The 19,778-nt window shown below is 38.6% G+C and overlaps 1 protein-coding gene across 2 annotated transcripts in view; it reads right to left on the reverse strand.

The window, feature by feature from the left end:
- OSBPL10 (oxysterol binding protein like 10) overlaps positions 1–19,778 on the reverse strand; it is a 121,448-nt gene that overhangs the window by 49,697 nt on the left and 51,973 nt on the right. For both annotated transcript variants that reach the window (XM_065051614.1, XM_065051615.1), the window contains exon 5: positions 1,461–1,671. In XM_065051614.1, coding sequence (XP_064907686.1) covers positions 1,461–1,671 — 211 coding nt within the window. The remainder of the gene's footprint in view (positions 1–1,460; positions 1,672–19,778) is intronic.

A 19,778-nucleotide genomic window follows, 5' to 3' on the forward strand; every position in this document is an offset into this window, starting at 1 on the left:
TTGTTCACAGACCCTCAAAAATCAGTGTCAAAATACAGACACTGGTTTAATGGAAGATTATTTGGAAAGAGATATAAGGACATATACAAACTCACATCCTCTATCTCTGATAGTTCACTTAGATCAAACGGACATGAAAAACAACCTTCAGGGACTTTGAAACTAAAAGTCACTTTTCTTTGAAGGATGATTTTCATCTTTGTACCAAACCATTCTCTTTTGAAATTAAATTATATCAAAAATTCAATTAAACACACTTTATCCTTACTATATCAATATGTGCAAGGGTGGGGTTTTTTTTCATTTTCAACAAGGAAACCAGAATACAGAAAATAAGAAAGATTTTTTGTTCATTTCTGTTCCTTTATTAAATATATTAGAATTTCAATGTGGCAAAGTCATGAAATACCCTAGTATAGGTGTCAAAGTTTTGACACAGTTTTTTCCAGGAACCTTTTTCACATCATTTACCTACTTCTCAGCTGATCCTCTCTAATTTCTAATCTCCCCACAAAGGGAATTCTTCAGAAGGCTCCCTACCTAGATGTCTCACCAGCCCTGAGGGCATGTCCTGCCCTATAGTAAACCTACTGTAAGGAAAAGTTGGGGGGGATGTTGTTGAAGCACCTGAAGAAAACACAAAAAGCCATCTCCATATCCAGAGTTTTGTTGTTGCTTCTCCTCTTATATCAAGTCCTGCTCCTGCTCTTAGACTTGGTAGTGCAGTTTGTGTATGGAAAAACACTGACCAGTATTTCAAAAAGCTGAAGGTCCAACTTCCGACATTATGGACAGAGACATGAACTGGGTGAACTGAAAAAACTGAGCTATGCGGGCACTGAGAGGCTCAAGCCTGCAGACTTCAATGCAGGATCACACTGTTTGACATTTTAGGCTCATAAAAATTAGACACAGTTTTGGTTTTTGGTGTTTTTTTCAATTGCAGCATGTAGAAGTCTTTCCAAATTTAAAGAAAATCACATCACAGACTGGAATAAATCTTCTTCTACATCCTTCCATGTAGAAAGCTAGAAATATAATTTTCACTATAACATTACATAATATTACATGTACTGTTATCAAACGAATCTGTATTGTGATTTCAATCTCAAAAAAAAAAAAAAAAAAGAACACCACACACATACATAATCCAATCAAGCATGTTCTGCACTGTCATCAAGAACATAGGTTTATCTGTCTGTTCTCCACGCCTTCCCTTTTTTTGTCTTGCTGTCTTCAGAACCTGTTTTCCCTGAGAACACTTAGGACTCCTCTGACATCAACAGATTTTGCCTATTTTTTTTTAGGCAAAGAAAAGGCTGTGACACTTGAGGCTGCAGAAGCTTACAAGCTGCTCACCCCAACTTGCCTCTCTGAGGAATGGTTAATTTGCCTGCTTCAGCATCATAATCAAAACCCCCGAGGCACATAAAATAACACCCAAGAGAGCTTGCGCTCACCTGATGGCACTGTCCTGTTGTGATGCTGGCCCACTTGATGCATGCTCTGCTGTAAGAGAGTCAGGCATTCTCCAAGGCAGCTCAAGGTGGCAGCAGAGGTAGCTTTTAAAAGCAGCAAGTCCTGATCCAAGGCAGAAAGGGGTCCAGAACCTGGGAGAGCTTCAATGGCTTGTACAAGATTCTTCTGTTGTCCCTCAACTTGGCTCATTATCTGTAAAGGTCCAAAAACATCTGCTGTCATAGTAGATACACTATGTAGTTGTTAAATTCTTATGGGTTGATAGTGACTAATGTGAAGAACTACCACAAATGGATGTTAATGTTCTGATCCAAATATACCATATACTTACCTACAAAAACGAAGGGCTTGAGACTACCAAAGGCCTGTAAAAATGTCAAGACTATGTTAGATAAAATCATCTCTTAAAATAGTAGGTTCATAGTAGGTTTAATGGTGTGACTCATAATTTCTGAAACTCTTTGTAAGGAAAAGTATGAAAACTCAACTTCCTTCTCCATTATGAATTACAGCTTAGATTTTCTTTCCTTTGTATGTGATCTGAGACACCCAAGGAACCTACGCTGTCCCTCCTTCTTCTTTTCTACATAAAACATCTAAACACAGTTCAAGAACAGACATTTTTCATTTCTCAAGCACCAGCAATGAATTATTTTCACAAAATAAGGTAAATTTTAAGTTTACAGCCATTAGCAAAGGATGTAACTTAGAGTGCTTATTTACTATCAGATATGAATACCAGCTGTCAGGGAGCAAGTTAATCTGTTTCTAGTTTTGGACCATCCAGATGAAGATGAAACGCATGCTTGTACAGCAGATAAAAACAACATTATTTGCGCAGGCTGTTCTTTAAACAAATTGGCAAGTTTCCAAAATCCTTCCTAAAGCCAAAAGAAAGATGTTTACAACTTCTCCCTCCGTTTTTACAGTCCGTAGGAAATTATACATGCACATGACGAGCCTTTTTTCTTACACTTACCTTGCAAAAAACGTAATGTAAAAACGTATAGGTTCATACTTGAGGTATCCAAAGCTTTAAAAAAAAAATCTGAAGACTTCATAAGCAACAAATACTCAAGCTCCATTTGTCCAACCTATTACACTGTAAAAATGTATTATTATGAACTTTATTATTTTTTAATTATCTTAATTATATTTTCAAAGTATGGTGTGCTTCCTGCAGCCTCCTTACGCTATTGTAAATCGACATTGACCGAATTTGAAAAGCAAGAAAAGAAACTGAGTCGAAGGTGCAATTAAGTAAAAAGCTATTATTGCAAGGTTCATAAGGAAATCTAGCTAAATGCCTTGCTGAAGGTTACAATAATGACCTTTTAATAGTCAACATTTACAACAGAGGCCAAAGCTTCAGTAGAAACCACAGTCAATTTTTAATTCCTTTGACAGAAACCAACATCGGTCAGAAGATGACACAGACACCCACGACACGAAGCTTTAGGGAGCTGCTAGAACCCCAGGCAGTGCCCCGCTTTGAGAAGGCACACACCGTGCAACTGAGGGTTCCTGCGAAGCTGAAAGCAAAACTAGAGCACCACAGACAGACACCCACGCAAATACTCCTCCCTTGGGAAAAGAGCTTCTGGAGGCAAATTGAAGGAATGGCTAGGAGAAAAATTACTATCTTCTCTCTGAAGAGTGCACAATATAATCACACAGAAAACTGCTTCCCTCCTTTTCCCATCTCACACAGAAAACTGCTTCCCTCCTTTCCCCATCCCCAATAAGAGTGCAAAGTCAAAAACCTGACATTCTCATGCTTCACAGCGACAGAAATGTTCTATTCTCATTTCTAAGTGATCGCTTTTCCTACCTTCCTTGTTGGTTTTTTTTTTTCTTTTTGTTAGAAACAGCTTATATTTCCAAATATTTGCTTCCACGGGAAATAAATCCAAAATGAAACTCTGAAAACTTCAAACATTTCCATTTTTCCCTCCTCCTTAGTAAGGGACAACTACATTCTTCTGCAGCTCACAAAAAGCGTAAGATAAACTAATCCAAGAGCCTAGGAAGCATTTGGAGCATTAACCAAATGCTTGCAGTTACCACCTGCCCGAAAGCTTTACAGGCTTTTATCAACTATATTCTTCCTAGATTAGGAGAAATTGAAATAAAACTTATTATTTATTCTCCCTTTATCCAAAACGAGGTACTGCCTCAAGTCTCTAGCTGACCTAAATAAAGATGCCTTTTTGATTCATCCATTCTGTGCTACTTAATTTCACAGTATAGTTGTGATACCATCAGCTGTTCTACAGACCTGATGCAGCAGAAGACACCAGGAATGGCAACTTCTGTACAGCATTCAAAGTATTGGAACTTGCTGAACATTTACTGCCCAAGCACTGATCGAAACCCACTTCGTTTAAGGTGCTGAATGAACAGAACGAAAAGGAAGAACCTCCCCTAATCTAGAGAGTCACAGAACAATTCTGTGGCAAAAAGGGGAAAGAAATAACATGTATTATTGAAATAACTGAACTTTTTTTACATGTTTGCCAATATATTTTTCTAAACAAGTCCACTGACAAAATATTTCAAAAGAGCTGAAGTGGGTTTGTTCTAAATGGAGCAAACCAAAGAGGAGCTAATACAAAAGCACCAAACCTTCCCGGGTGAAACTCCTGAAACACATTAACCCTTAACGGGACAGACACTAGGCCATGCAGCTATAGGACTATCCTCTACATGACTCGTGGGTCTGCTTTTTGCTATCTCTGGGGGAGGAGAGGCAGAGTACTTGATTTATCAGCACTCTAAGTTGGTTTCAAAACTAGAATGCAAAGCTTTGATTTTGAGAAAGTTAAACTGTACCTTTCTTTTTTTCCAAAGTGAAATAACTTGTTCAATTTTGAATGACTTTGCTCTTACACAGGGTTATTTTAGTACCTTTCAGCTCTCCATCCTCCCCATTTGCAAATACAGACAGCTCAAAGTAGCAGTTCTCTACTTTTTACAACAGCAAAGACTACCTGTCCCCATCTCCACACCAATTCTCTTTCCACTCTTGTTTCAGCTTTGGCACCCCCTGTTCACCTATAGTTAGTTTCTCATAATATAGAAAAGACACCACATGTTCCCACAAATGCACTCAAACTCCAGAAATACAACTCTCTGCTAGATATGAAATAGAAAAAATGGAAGAACTATGAAGACTACATGTATTAAAAGGAATTATATGCATATATCTAACAAGAGTAGGCCTGCATTTAACTAACTACAAAATGTTCACCTCAGGCTAGGAAAGGACCAGCTCATACGCATAGTTGGTTCCTTTCTCCATCTCCAGGCTGTGGCAGGAGAACAAGCAGACCACATGATGTGTTCCCTGGAAACAGCTGTTCCTGAACCTTGAAGGAGATTCAGGCCTTTTAGCCTGCCAGAAACTCTCAGGTATTGTCTGTATTCTTGCGTGGGTTGAACCTGGCTGGACACCAGGTGTCCAACAAGCCGCTCAATCACTCTCCTTCCTCAAGTGGACACGACGGGAAGAAATACGAAGAAAGGCTCGTGGGTTGAGATAAGGACAGGGAGAGATCACTCACCAATTACCATCATGGGCAGGACAGACTCAACTTGGAGAAATTAATTTTTAATTTATTATGAATCAAAATCAGAGTAGGATAATGACAAATAAAACCAAATCTTACAGCACCTTCCCTCGACCACTCCGTTCTTCCTGGGCTCAACCTCACTCACAATTGCTCTACCTCCTCCTCCCAAGTGGTGCAGGGGGATGGGAAATGCGTGTTGCAATCAGTTCATCACACATTGTCTCTACTGCTCCTGCCTCCTCATACTCCTCTCCTGCTCCAGTATGGGGTTCCCTCCCATAGGAGACAGTCCTCCATGAACTGCTCCAATGTGTGTCCTTCCCACAGACTGCAGTTCTTCATGAACTAATCCAGCGTGGGTTCCTTTGATGGGGTGCAGTCCTCCAAGAAGAGACTGCTCCAGCCTGGGCCCACCATGGGGTCACAAGTCTTGCCAGCAAACCTGCTCCAGTCTGGGCTCCTCTCCACAGGGGACAGGTCCTGCCAGGAACTTGCTCCAGTGTGAGCTTTCCACAGTGTCAAAGCCTCCTTTGGGCATCCACGTGCTCCAGCTTGGTGTCCTCCCTGGGCTGCAGTGGATCTCTGCTCCACCGTGGACCTCCACAGGACGCAGGGAAGAGCCGGCCTCACTATGGGCTGCTGGGGAACCTCTGCTCCGGTGCCTGGAGCACCTCCTGCCCTCCTCCACTGACCTTAGCGTCTGCAGGGTTGTTTCTCTCACATATTTCCACTCCTCTCTCTGGCTGCTGTTACACAGGAGTTTTTTCCCCTTCTTAAATATGTTATCACAGAAGCGCTACCACTGTCACTGATTGGCCCAGTTTTGCCCAGTGGTGGTCCCATCTCAGACATGGCTGGCATTGGCTCTGTTGGACATCCAGGAAGCTTCTAGCAGCTTCTCACAGAAGCCACCCATGTAGCCCCCCTGCTCCCAAAACCTTGCCACACAAACCCAACACAGCTATTCTGAGTAACACTACCCTCAAAGAAACGTGCCACCAATGACACCCTCACAGAAGACTGAATGTAACGGGAATCATCTCTGATGTTTTCCTCAGTAGGTCATCTGCTCTCTACTGCTTCCTCCAAAACAGTAAATTCACAGCTCCTGTTGCTGCCTGCTTCCTCTTCTCCCTGCCTGATCTTAAAATCCTGGCTGATTGCTTCCTCCACATAGCCCAGACACAGCAACTACTAACTACCCCTTCACAGATGAAATTGCACCTCCTGGATCTTCGTGTTGCGAATACACTTCCAACCATGATGTACGGGCCCAAACGGTTACGTGACAAGATCCAAACAAATGGGTAAGTAGAAATTTTTCTGTTCTTGGGGTCACTCATACACTATGTGAAAGACAGGCAGAAAAAGCTATGAGATACCCTAGGACTGGAAAGAAATGTATTTTGGACATAATAAAGAGGAATAACATTCTTTCGCACATCAAATAAGCTGAAATTAGCTGCTAAAAATTAATTTAAGTAATAATAATGAAAAATTGAGGTGCTATTTTCTGTGCTAAAAGAAAAAATACAGTAATTCAATATCTTGTTAAAACATTAGATGATATATTAATCTTTTGCATGCAGAAAAATAATCTTACAAAACCTGAATGTTATTTTTGAGTTAGGGCTTTGATTTGTTTCTGAAACTAGAAAGAGGAGATTCACCATTATTAAATATAAATAATAAACTCTCTTGTCCTAAACCAAAGATAAAGAGAAACTTCAAAGGAAGAAAACCAAACAGCCACACCTAAATGGAAGAGTATCTGACTGCTTTTGACATCATTTTATTTACAGTGCAAATGCTCTTGTTATCCAGAATTGGGGACTAACAGGCCTAAGTCTGTTTGCACAACCCAGTTGAGTATTATGACAATCAGATCATCTTTCCTTCTAGAATTAGTGATCATACAGGATTTCACCCAACTAATACAGCACATCACAACAACCCGAAGCAAACACCAGCTTTAAGCCATCTCCAAAATGACCCAGTCCACAGCTGTCTCAGGGGCATCTCCCAAGACACGGTGATTTCAAGCTCCCTGAAGCAGATGAAGAATGAACATCACCCAAATTACCTCAACAGACAAGCAGACACTCTCCCTTTGTCATACAGGTCATGCGGAGTTGGCCAACAAAATAAGTATTGTCACGAATCCTGACTTTCTATATAACTAATTACTTCAGATCTTCCTACCCTTCTTTTGGAACATAAAAACTGAGGAAGGTTCTTCACACCTCCCCAGCCACAATCTGATATACACATGAACAATTTAAATTTTAACATATGGAATTTCCCTTTTTTGGTATTGATCTTCATACATATTCAATCCTTTCAGAGTAGGTATTAAGATACGCCTACCCATGTATATGAAAAAATCCAAAACACTCCAGATAAAAAGGAAAACATCCTTTTACCACTGAGAACCCACAGAAATTCTGTATCATCAAGCTCCTCTGTGACATGCTAGAAACCATTCATCAAGAAGACATTCAGCTCCATCAGTTAATAACTCTTTTTCTTTACTGTAGTATTCTCTCTGCACCACCACTAGCAGCACATTGTCTGTCTACTTATCTCTAGGCAATTTCTCTGAAAGATTTAATGCAATTATTTTTATTTTTAAATCCTTTCCATTACTGTCTGCATGCAAGTTGAAAACAATCATTTAAAAAATGGGAAAGTAAACAACACAATGCTTATATGAAAAACAGAGCATCTGTAAAAATAAACAGTTCTGCAGGAAAAGATTTAGACATTTAAATAGTAACAGAAATAAAACACCGATCACTTTCCTACCAATCCTAAGTCAAGCTGCCCTTGTTTACTGTCTCCAAAGGCTGGGAAATAGCCAGTTTGCTGCTTCACTTCTGGGGGTTTTTTGGTTGGTTGGTTGTTTTTTTAAATAAGTGTCTTATGCAAACACAGTATATATCACAAGCACATATACATTTTCTGGAACTATTAGTTTCTTGCTTTTAGACAATAGTACCAAAAGAAAAACATTTCAGATGATATTGGGAAAGGATATGAGGAGGGAACAGCTTTTCAAACCATCCTAGAATAAGTCGTGATTATGAGTCAGGATCTTGGTTCTTATTGTTACAGAAGCATATACCACAGAGGTTTGGGTTTTTTTATTATTTTCTTTAATATAAAACATCGCTTTTCATAAAAGCAAAAGCGGATGAGTGACAGAAGAAAGTGCACACACAAAAAGTAAAAACCTTCTAAGTCACTGTGAACCCAACGCATTCAGTTGCCATGTAAACCTAGTATAATAATCAATTCTGACCTTGAGCAAGGACTCCTCTTGCAATCTTGACCTGTATTTCATTAACACCACAAACTGACATATTGTAAAAATAAAAATTTAAAACAGACAACCAATATAAGTAAAAGTATAATATATATATAGACACATGCACCAAGTATATAGCAAAATGTAAGACATAGATACCTAGAATTCCAATGTCACTAAAGCAATCACGCCAATCACAAATTTGACATACTAGCTACCAATTCAGCTCAAGTTCACAATTCCCACTTAGTGTTCCCATGAAACCTTCTCTCTTTAAACTATTTATTCTAGAAAAGGAAAGAGCACAAACACACATGAAAAAAAGACTATTGTAAATACTGTTAATCACAGCTCAAAAGGTATACCTCTCCAACTGAGAAGCCTGTCAAATTAAGGTAACTTCTACAACTGCAGTAAAAGTGTGATGGTTTGTGGTTTGGGTTGGTTGGGGTTTTTTTCAGTTTAATGCATTTTGGCTTTGAGTTAAGCATTTATACCTCACCACTGCAGAGCAAGAGAACTTTTACCTTGGCTTAACTTCTGAAAAGCATTCTCAAACTACTCAAGGTCACTTGGTATGTGCACTTTACTACTTGACAAAATAAATTTTCTTGTAAGGATTTATAGGCTTCTCTCTTCCATAAAGTCACATCCATAGATCTCTTAATGGGATTCTATCAATAGCATGCAAGCTAGGAAAGCAAAATTACTGCTTAATATATAACTACAGTGAAAAAGCTATACACAGAGGTTCCTGCTAAAAGTACTGCAATATATAACACAAATCTCTTATAAGGATAATTTCACATTTTAGCTTTTAAAGTGTCTAGTGTAAACATGTACAAGACTAGATAATCATAAACATGCTTAAGTTCCACAGGTAACATATCTGTACACTTTGCTTAAAATAAAACCTGAGCTTTTGACCAAAAAGAACCTGCTTGAGCTGCAAACATAAAGGAATTCTATCCACAAAGCTTCAGTCTGGATGAAGACCCAAAGTAGCCTCTGTGAACATTACTATGCTAATGAAAAAAAATATTTTTAAAAGGATCCTAGAACACCAAGTGAGATGCTCTGAAAGCATCTTGGAAAGATGGAACCAGATAATGACATCCACTTCAATTTGCCTTTCTTGATTACTGCTTCCCTCCCATTACGGAGAATAAGCACGTAATTCTCCATTATTGTCACCTCAGGGTAGCAACTGGCTTGACCTCAATTATTTTAAAGAAGCAAACAATGAACAGTAAAATTGGAATGACTTCTTATATAATAGTTATTAAGGCTTAGACACACACATCCTATCAATGAAGCTTCAAAGGAGCAAGTTAATTTTCACTTGGCATGTAATTTGCAGACAGAGCCACAAAAAGTGACGGAACAAACAGAACTTTACCTCTGAAAATCAGGATGGCAGCTAATCACCAGGACACATTTCTTTTTCTTTTCAGTCCTTGCCTATTCTTTCACAATTTTATTTCTCCCCTTGAAGGAGAATGAAAACAAGCTCCCCCCACGCCCATCCACTATTTTGTGCTCTTTTGCCTAACCAAGAATCTACATAATCTCTGTTACGGGAACAACTGAAAAGTCAGCTGCTACATATCTTCATTGTTTCCTTTGGGGTTTTTTTTGGCTTTTTTTGCTCAGCCTCCTTGTCATGCAGTCCGCAGGGTGGTTCCTTGTGAGGAAGACCTTACAGAACAGAGGAGCAAGTGTCATTGAGCCTGATTCTAAAAGGCACGTCTAATACAATCGGGAGAAAACAAGGTGTGGAGGAGGCAGTCTGGCTCCATTGTTTCCTGTTCTTAGCCGCTTTTTCCAGTCTCCTGCTTCCACTGACGCTGCTGCTGTTCCACTGGTCACCATCAGCACCTCCAGGGACCGTGAGCTCTCCAAGGACCTCAGCACAGATTTACACTCCCAGGCGCAACTGTTATTTACCGACTTCTGCTATGCACTTTTCAAACTGGCTAGTTCATTTATTCATATACTAAACGTGATCTTATGCTCCATTCTTTACACATTCAATTCCTATTTTATATCTTTAAATTCCCTAACTTGGATACTTGCTGCACTCGCTGCTGATCCTTATAACACAGTATCATTTTATTTTGTGAAGACAACATTGATTAATCATTTAACAGACTACAGACTTCTTCCTCATTGGTCTACCACCCAGTAGCTTAACAGTCACACCTCCAGGCTCCCCTGCTGCTAGTTGCACAGCTACAGTAATCAGATTTGGTATTTTCTAAGTCTGCATAATAAGATTGTTGGATTTGGGGAAGGGAGGAAAAGAGGGGAGCGGGGTCTCTCTTTGTTGACCGGTCTGGAAGCCTTCAACATTCCTTCCAGTAGCAGAGGAGGAAAAGTTAGCTACCGTCCCAAGAAATTCTCAGTCTGTTGCAACTCAGATATACAGCAGGAAGCTCCTCCTTTCCTCCAATGCTTTAGAAGAGGCAGAATCTCAGGAAGAAAATGAGCTGACCTAATTACCTGTTTTACAAAAGTATCTCTCTGTTCAGAAGAACAAAAGACAGAATATGCGTAACAGGTCTATCTTCAAATACCGAAGAGCATATGACATCTGTATTTGTCAATGTTCTCTGGGACTTTATGCAGCCAGTTCATCTGAATGCAAAACACTCCCAAGGACAACCTGACTGTCCAGTGTGAGTTTCTGTGGAACTCCACTTCTTACATTGGACAAACAGAAAGACACCAGAGAGACATTCACAGCCCTTGCAACACATGCTAGTTAGCAGAGAGAATCCAGCAGTTTTGGCAGGATCCTCGAGAACACCTCCAAAATCTCAGCAAAACAGCTCACCTACTTCAGATCAAAACAGATGAGATGCTTCCCTTTGCTACCTCAGGCAGATTCCTTACCTCACTTCTTTATGACCCCTATTCCAGTCTGTCTTTCTCCTCACCTGACAAATGAGTTAGCGAATGACAGAAATAAAACTGGGAGTGGGGAGGAGGAAGCTGAAGGGGGTGTGGGAGAGGAATTACAGAAAAAATTCTTATGTCCATGGGGATGGACTAGGACAAAAAGTTCAAATCTTGCCAGAGAATGTTTTAGCAGACAGACAATATTGGATTTTCTAAACTAGAGAATGCATTTAATCTAAATCAATACCCTGAGATATTCAGCTTCACTTGGACAACTTCATATTTTATAGCTGTTAGAAGAAAAAAATATTCTTCCTGTTATCCTCCCAAAATTTGCAAGTTATTCCAAGAATCCTTCCGTGTTGCTTAAGATCTGAAGAGGAGAACACTTCTCCCTTCCAAATCAACATAAACTTCAGGTTCTTTTCCCTGTGGAAGATTTACAAACAAACCAAAGTAGTAAAACACTGGAGGAAAATTAAATTCCTCTGATAGTGTCAGCTATCTCAAGCGTGTTTCATGGAGCTACTCTGCAAGTCTTTAGGTGAGAAGTTAAAGCTTTTCAGTGAGAGCTGGCTGCTATAATAAATACTCAAGCGAAAGAACATGACTCAGACAAACTCCATCAATGAGCTCTACTTCTCCCCACAAATCAGAGTGAGTGGCCTATATATTCTCTGCCAAATGATCAGTACCAGTCTGGCACTGGTCATTTTGCCACTGGAGGGAGATGTCCAGGGATCAGGGTCAACTACAGAAGATAATGACAGATTTTCTTCTTTGCCTGTTGAGTTCGAGCTCCCTGTGGATACTCTACAGGTGTTAGGACATTTGCTACTGATATAAGGTTAGTACCAAAGTACAAGTGCTAGGTTCCCCCACCATGAGCTCTTTTCTTGAGCATTTGCTAATCTAACTGCTATATTAACCATATCCGACCAATAGTCACTTACTGAGACTTACCATTTCCTATCAAAGACAACTCAAGGGGAGCACAGTGTGGGCATCTTGAGGTAAAACCACTGAGAAAATGCACAGAGTGGCTGCCAAGGTTGTTGCTCCCCGCACCCCAAATTGCTTCCAGAGATCCAGAACCAAAAATTAGAGAAGCAAAAGGAAGGAGCCTGCAAGTTCCAAGTAAATCTTCACAGAATCACAGAATCGACTGGGTTGGAAAATACCTCAGAGATCATCAAGTCCAACCCTTGGTCCAACTCTAGTCCGTAAAGCTTGGATGGCAACTGGCTGCCATTCAGCCAAGCAAGAAGCACACTGTTGTATTTTAAACCACAAAATGTAGCATTAAGAACACAGCTTATAAAAACATTTTGTGGGAAATTATTCCTACACAATATTACTATGACTGCAAGGAATGTCATTAGTTTTAGTGATTAAACGTTGCTCAGAAGCAGATGTTATTCTATGGGCTCTTCTGAGTAGCAGTTTTTCTTTCACATTTCAGAAGGATTACTTTGGTGACATTAATAACTATAGAGATGGAACGCACATTTTGATTACCAGCAATTAAGGTACATTTGTGAATTTTAAGCATTCTAAAGAGCACCTAAAAGGTTGCTACTAGTCATTAAGTCAACATCAGCAATTCTATTAGTTTACCACAATACAACGCACTATTGAGAAAACCTAGGTTTTGTACTTAGAGTGAAATCAGTCTTCGGAAGAGAAAAGGCCGTGTTGAACTGGAATATAAATTAAACATTTCAACATGCGTGGCCTCAAGGATGAGAAGGATTCTCTCAGAACACTTTGCTAGAAATATGTGACTCTGATAACTTTTTTTTTTTTATTATTATTATTCCGTTCCACCAGGGAATATATAAACACACATACAGCCAGAGTAGTCTAATATCCCATATAGTACTTATCCCAATTTCTGATGGACACTTCCAGTGCTTTTTCCCTTTCCCAACAATGCTTCTACTTCACCCTCCCAGTCAGGCACCTCACTTGTAGCGTCCAAGTGTAAAATAAAATTTTATTTCTGTCATTTAAGCAACTCTCAGGTGTGCAGTATACACTGGAATGACCTTCAGCTTTAATCAAATAGATAGTACTTCCCCGCCTTACAGTTAATTCAACTCACATATTCTGAAAAGGAAGTGAACTATCACTGTCACGGCTACCTGATCTTGCCATTCTGAGCCCTGAATAAAGCGTAACTATGAGTTGTGGCAAAACATTCCGAATCCACCCCATTGACTTCTCCCCGTGTCCCAAAGCTGACCATCACTGGTTTAGGTTGACATCATTAACTTCAGAGCACTGATGCAACATACGCTACCATGATTCTGAGTAGCAAATTCATTACATTCTGTAATATGACTGAAGTGTGTTTTGTGTCTGCCAGCCTAGACTTACCAATAAAACTACAACTGCATAACTGGGGATGTCTGCGAGAAGAACTGTAAGCAGTAATCCCAGAACACAATAGATATCATCAGAAGAACACGCTAAATGGTATGTGCAAGAACATAAGACTATGTTTCCTGAGCCAGAGACAAATACATGAAGCATAATAAAAATTTTAAAAAATTAATCAATTACAAATCTACATCTAGTACCTATAGTACAAAGCTACTTAAAAGCATATGTCAAATTCAAGCAGATACAGTTGTTTAACTTGTTGGATGAAATATTCCTAGCCGTCACATTATTAGTCATATTTTAAAAGTATATTGTCAGAAATCAGAATTGCAACCAAGAAGCAGGCAAGCAGCTGCTTAAAAGCACCTGTGTAACACACACAGTTTCTAAAGCACTCAAAACCTGCAAGCCAAGCATTAGAGATAGAGATCAAATCAAAATATCTAGCAAAAGCTGCTAGAGATCAGGTCTTTGTTAAGTAACAGATGAGAGCTACGGTGTTTACTACTCCTATTTGTTGTAAAATCAAAATGTTTCCTGTATTTCTTAGTGCGTCATGCAGCACTTTGGGTGTTACACAAGGAGTTGAAGACTATAGAAAGTCCCTGGACAAACATATATAATAATGTAAACTGAATAGCACACTTAAAATATATGAGCCATTTCTATGGTTACTTTCTCCTGGAGGGCATTTACGTGGGTACTTTCTGAACTTAATATTAGAAACTCAGCTAGCCACCTAATATTACATTGTCATCTATTACCACTGGGAACATTCAAAAATATCTTCTACTTAATTTAATGAAAATAGCACTCAAGTGTGGGTTAACAAAATAGCCCGTGTATCTTGGAAGCAGTTAATTCACATTCTAAACAGAGCTGCAGAAGGTAAGTGAACATTTACCAAGGAGATCACTGCTGCACCCAGCAACCTGCACTGAAAGGAAGGCCAGCCGTGAGATGTGACACCCTAATCTGAGAAAAGATTTACTCAAGTGTGTTTTCTTTAAAGCTTCATTTTCAAACTATCAACTCTAAACGGAAACAACCGCGCTATATGTGCTTCAATTGTGAAAGAAAATCGCCTTGTAGCTTACCAAAAAAGTAGCTAAGTGTATGAGATGCTATGCTGTTTTAGATATGTATATAAAACAGAACAGCTGAATTCTGTTTTATGTACAAAATTAAGTGAGTTTTGAAGGCCTACAAAAGCTGGAGACTGAATTCCCTTCAAATCTAACTTCTCTCAAGCTCCTTTGGGAACCAACCCTTTACTTAAAATTTAATTAAATATTTTAATAACTGTAAAGGGTAATCTTAGCCTCTCTGCAACTGCTTAAGAAACTGAATGCTGCAGAAGTCTCTGAATGTAGCTATCGTATGCACTGTATTATCCCTAATTTATAAATTGCCGTTTATTAAATGATTGAAAATTATCATCTTTGCACATGCTCAATTACAACTAAACTACAGGCTGAAAAAAATTTAATTAAAAAAAGCCATGTTTGCATCATTTATATTTTTCAGGTTTGGAGGAAAAAAAGAAGGAGAAATAATGAACCATGTTCACTCTTGACATAACCCGCACGGACAAATGGTGTAATTTTAGTAGAACATTTGCTCTGTGATTCCCATAGCAACCTTAATTCTCCTGGCCTGGGTGTCTGGAATCCAGGATGACTCAACCTTTGCATGAATACAAAATCAAACGCATAGAACAAGGTGCAGTTTAGGAAGGTGTAACTTATATGTACTCTTAGCGACCACAAAGATACTGCAAAAGCAAGAAAGACTCAGAGAACACAAGAGTATTCAGCTCACATTATGTGATTTCATACAATAAATAGGTGTGGGAGATGAGACATACAGACAAGGCAAACAGCCTCCTAAGAAACTGCCACAAAAGAGAGCAAATAATTTCATCTGTTCCTATATGCTCTAAATTCGCTTTTTGTCTATAAGGATATGGATGGCAGTCAATCACAATAACACTAGTGAACAGCCAGAAGAAGATTTCTGCATGCTTGCACTGGTATTTTCACACGGTATGGGGAACACACATTTCTAGAACTGGGGTCAATATAAATTCAGAAGAAAAGTGCAATGATAACATCTGGGGCTGCCCCTTTTAGCCCTCCTGTTAGGTTTGAAACTGGTTTATACTGTTACAGGTTTAATGCACCTAAACAAATTATATTGGCTCCTGTTAAAACACAGCTGGGAACAACCCTTTCAGCAACAGCCAGTTCAGCTCTAACTAAGCTGTTAAATGTACCTGTAACGCAAATTTGTATTACAATATTTCTCCATTTAAAAAGTGTTTCTATGTATGGTTGAACACCTGTAGTATAACCTACACAAGCACGTTCTATACCAAATAAATATCAACAGCTGAATTAAGACTTACGGCCTCATGCATTTTCTATTGACTACAGTGAAAACTCAAAGATTTTCTGATATCTTTTCTTCACTACCACCAGTGAAGAAGAAATCGTTGCTTTCTAAGAAACAGCTATGGTTTTGGTTTGAATATTTGCAAGCACTTTTTCATTATCTGTTTTAGAGCGAAGACATTACTCCCTGTTTTACACACCCTGCTAATTAAAATGAAAAATTTGTGACAATGAGTTTGCAGACAAATGGAAGTGTAATACATACAATGCACATAAAATACAGAGGCAATGGTATCGAGATGTAACCTATTAAGTAACGTATCTAATTTTCTGACCAGCATCCATATATTTCGTATATTATACGATGTACTTCATTGAAGATGATCAAAAGGATGACCCTGTACTTTTAATTTATTATGGGCAGTGGGTGGTGGTAAGAAGATGTTTTAAACACAAACCCGGGAAAAACTGGAGATCTATACCTAACAAAGGTTCTTCCTCTGTGTTTTTTCTCTTCTCTCTCCAAAACTGCCACTCACTGTGCCACTACATTATTTGACCAAATGGACAGAACATAAGATACTTAGATTTCAAAAGTGAAATGCTAGAAAGTCTTTCTGCAGTATCTATGAACTACCAAGATGAAACTACCCTGGTCAGTCCAACTGAGACACCTCTAGAGGGTATTACAATACTAATTTTGAAGTGCAGGAAGACTCTAGTTTAAAGAATCAACCACAAACTCCCATAAAGAAAGTATCACAAAGCTACTTTTTATATTAAAACTAGTCTAGAAGGAAAACAGACACAATTTTAGGTAATAAGTGTTAAATCTGCCTAGCAGAAGCACCAATGTCAGCAGTGCTAGAGCAGCCACAGCCCACGGTCATCAGGCTTCTCTCTGATATAAGCACCTATGTCACTAGACCAGAAAGACTGAAGCTAGCATGGTCTGTCAATCCATCGCACATCCACGCCTTCTAGTTAGGTGATCATCATGAAAGCATTTTCATCTTCTAAAAGCAAATTTTGATTTATTAGCCATGCAGTCCTGAAGGTCATCTTTGTCACAAAGCCAGCTCTCGTCTTCCCACACTCTAAAATCAAGATCAGAACTGTCAGTCAAAGCAATAGATCTAATACATAGCACTTCTCCGCACTTAAACAGAAGTGTATCAAATTAATCAAAATTATACACCTGCTTTCCAAAACACTTCAATTATTAGCAGGATTTTTTTTTTATGTTCCTTGTGCATACTTTACACTATAGATGCATGATGTCCCATTCAAAGATCTGAATCAAGATTATTATTTTACATGCAGCTTTACTTATCACATAACCTCAATGCTATGCCAAACATCAAGAGCTACGGCATACTTTTTGCTAGAACTGGCATTAGATTGCTTCTCTTCTTATCCATTGACCTTTTTATGTACACATTTCCCGAGACACAAAAGGAGGTTTAAAAAAAAAAAAAAATAATAATAATAAAATAAAACAAGCAAAAGTTTACTATTTCAAAGCTGAAAAGTAAAATTTGGCATGAAAAAAAATCATCAGTTTTTCCCCTACTAACAGCTTAAATGCTGATTACATACAGCTTAGTTTATGTCTTTGCATGTTCACACACATGAAAGTCCTGCCAGTCTGAATGTCTCTCCGAGTGGTTTAAATACCGCATCGGCGTTGCTCACCTACCATGCTGCCTGTGCAGTGCTGTAACTCTGTAACTGAATAAACACTTCTCCACAGACAACAGCATCCTCCTCCTCTATCAATAGCTATTTGATATCCAAATATTACAGTGACATGAAGATGTTCACTTCTCGCTTGAAAATTCCCAAAGTGTTTTAGAAGTATCTCTTTCTTCTAAGTAGCCACATCAAACTGGACAACTGTGGCTCCACAAAATTGCAGGTAAAACTTAACTCTGTGAACCCCAAAGTGCAGGTCTTGGATTGTCCTGAACTGTAAGGGAGGAAGCAAAGAACTACAAGCTAGTTGCATAATTCCTGCAGGGATCAAAGGTTACCATGTTTATATATGGCAAAGAACAGGTAAGCAGCAGCAGGACTCTCATCTTAACAAGAAGAGATCCTTTCCAAATTCTGGAATGGCACACAGAATGGATGTCACACTGGTGGAGGCCCCATGAAATCCAGATCTCACTGTATCAGCTGCTCAGAAACACGTGCTGGTGACTGTCCCACTGTGGATACCACAAGTTATAACAAATGCCACATTTCAACGGGATCAGAAACTCCTCTATCGACTTTTTTTAAATTATGGAAAATATATTGCTCTAGACTTCTTTTGGTTAACCTCATATAATTCCTCTAAACTTCTGTAAGTAAGTTACTACAAAATGTTCACATACTGCAGCACTTGGTTCTTTAACAACGGTAACATGGGCAGAGGTGATACAACAGTCAGACATTCTCAGCCAAAATAAACACCATTCCAAGATTACATGTGCTGCTATTACTTAGTTCAGTAGCAGCTAAAATTTAATATGAAGTGTGATATGGCCACTTGGCTTTATGTTCCAGTTAATTTTAACTGGATGCAGTAAAGAATGCTACAAGTGTAACTCTTACCACAAATTGTTAAGATGACAATAATATGCACAGTTTAAAAAACAGAATTCAAGACCACACACATTTAGGTTACCACAAAATCACTTCCTAGAAAATCAGTTGAAAGGACCCCTTTATTGATAAGTTATGGTCCGAATAAAGGGGTAGCATCTTGAATAATTCCACATAAAATGCAACACACAGTAGATCAGTGCTCTCAAATTAATGTACGGCATATTTTAGTTTTGCTATAAAATTCCATAATCAGTATGGACTGGACTATTAACATCAAAAAGCAAAAATCTGATTTAAGAGAACAATATTATTTACAACAAGAAAAAATTACACTATGATGAAAAGTAATCCTCCCGAGCTTTTCATTTCAATGCTATACAAAAGTAGCTTGAGTATTAAAAGTGAAGTTTTTATAGCAGTCAAAAGCTCTATTTTAACTTACCAAACTTTTGAAAAAATGTGAAGTTCTATTTTCACAACAGAAATGCTTATTACATGTGTCATTTGAGACCTACGCAGTTGCTTTTATCACCTTTACAGAAATTTGCGCATCAGTTTTGTTCTAAATAGACCTCTTTGCTATAATTTGTATTACAGTAAAATACTCTACGCTATATATAAAAAAAAATCAGCAGCACAAACAACAGAATGAAACAATGTGTTGTTTATTCTCACTATGAAAGGAAAAAGGGGGAAAAGAACAACCAAATACTACCAAGTATCATTGCATTATGTGAAATACAGGAGCACATTTTGCCCTATTTGCAACATGGAGATATACTTCACCATTTCCAAATAACATGGCCAAATCAAGAAAAACTGGGCCAGCACTGAGCAGCAGTTTCAAGTTCAGCACTTCCCAGGGACATTGTCCAAGCTAGTGAAGCCCGTACGTCCCAAGCGAAGGATGGCCCTTCTGCAGAATTCCTGTTTTTCACAGATCTCATATATAGTATTGTAGTATTACTGTAACGTTGTTTTAAAATTTAAAAAATAGAAGCTGCTTCTCGTTTTCCAGAAGCATATCCGTTCTTTCTGTTGATTTAACTACTGTGCTTTACAAGATGTAAAATTGGTCAGTGTAGTCCTATTTGTAGTACAACCTTTTTTTTAAAAAAAGCTCATTTGCACGTCAAAGCTTCAATGACT

Source organism: Columba livia, chromosome 2, assembly GCF_036013475.1.
Source record: "Columba livia isolate bColLiv1 breed racing homer chromosome 2, bColLiv1.pat.W.v2, whole genome shotgun sequence".
Taxonomy (NCBI): domain Eukaryota; kingdom Metazoa; phylum Chordata; class Aves; order Columbiformes; family Columbidae; genus Columba; species Columba livia.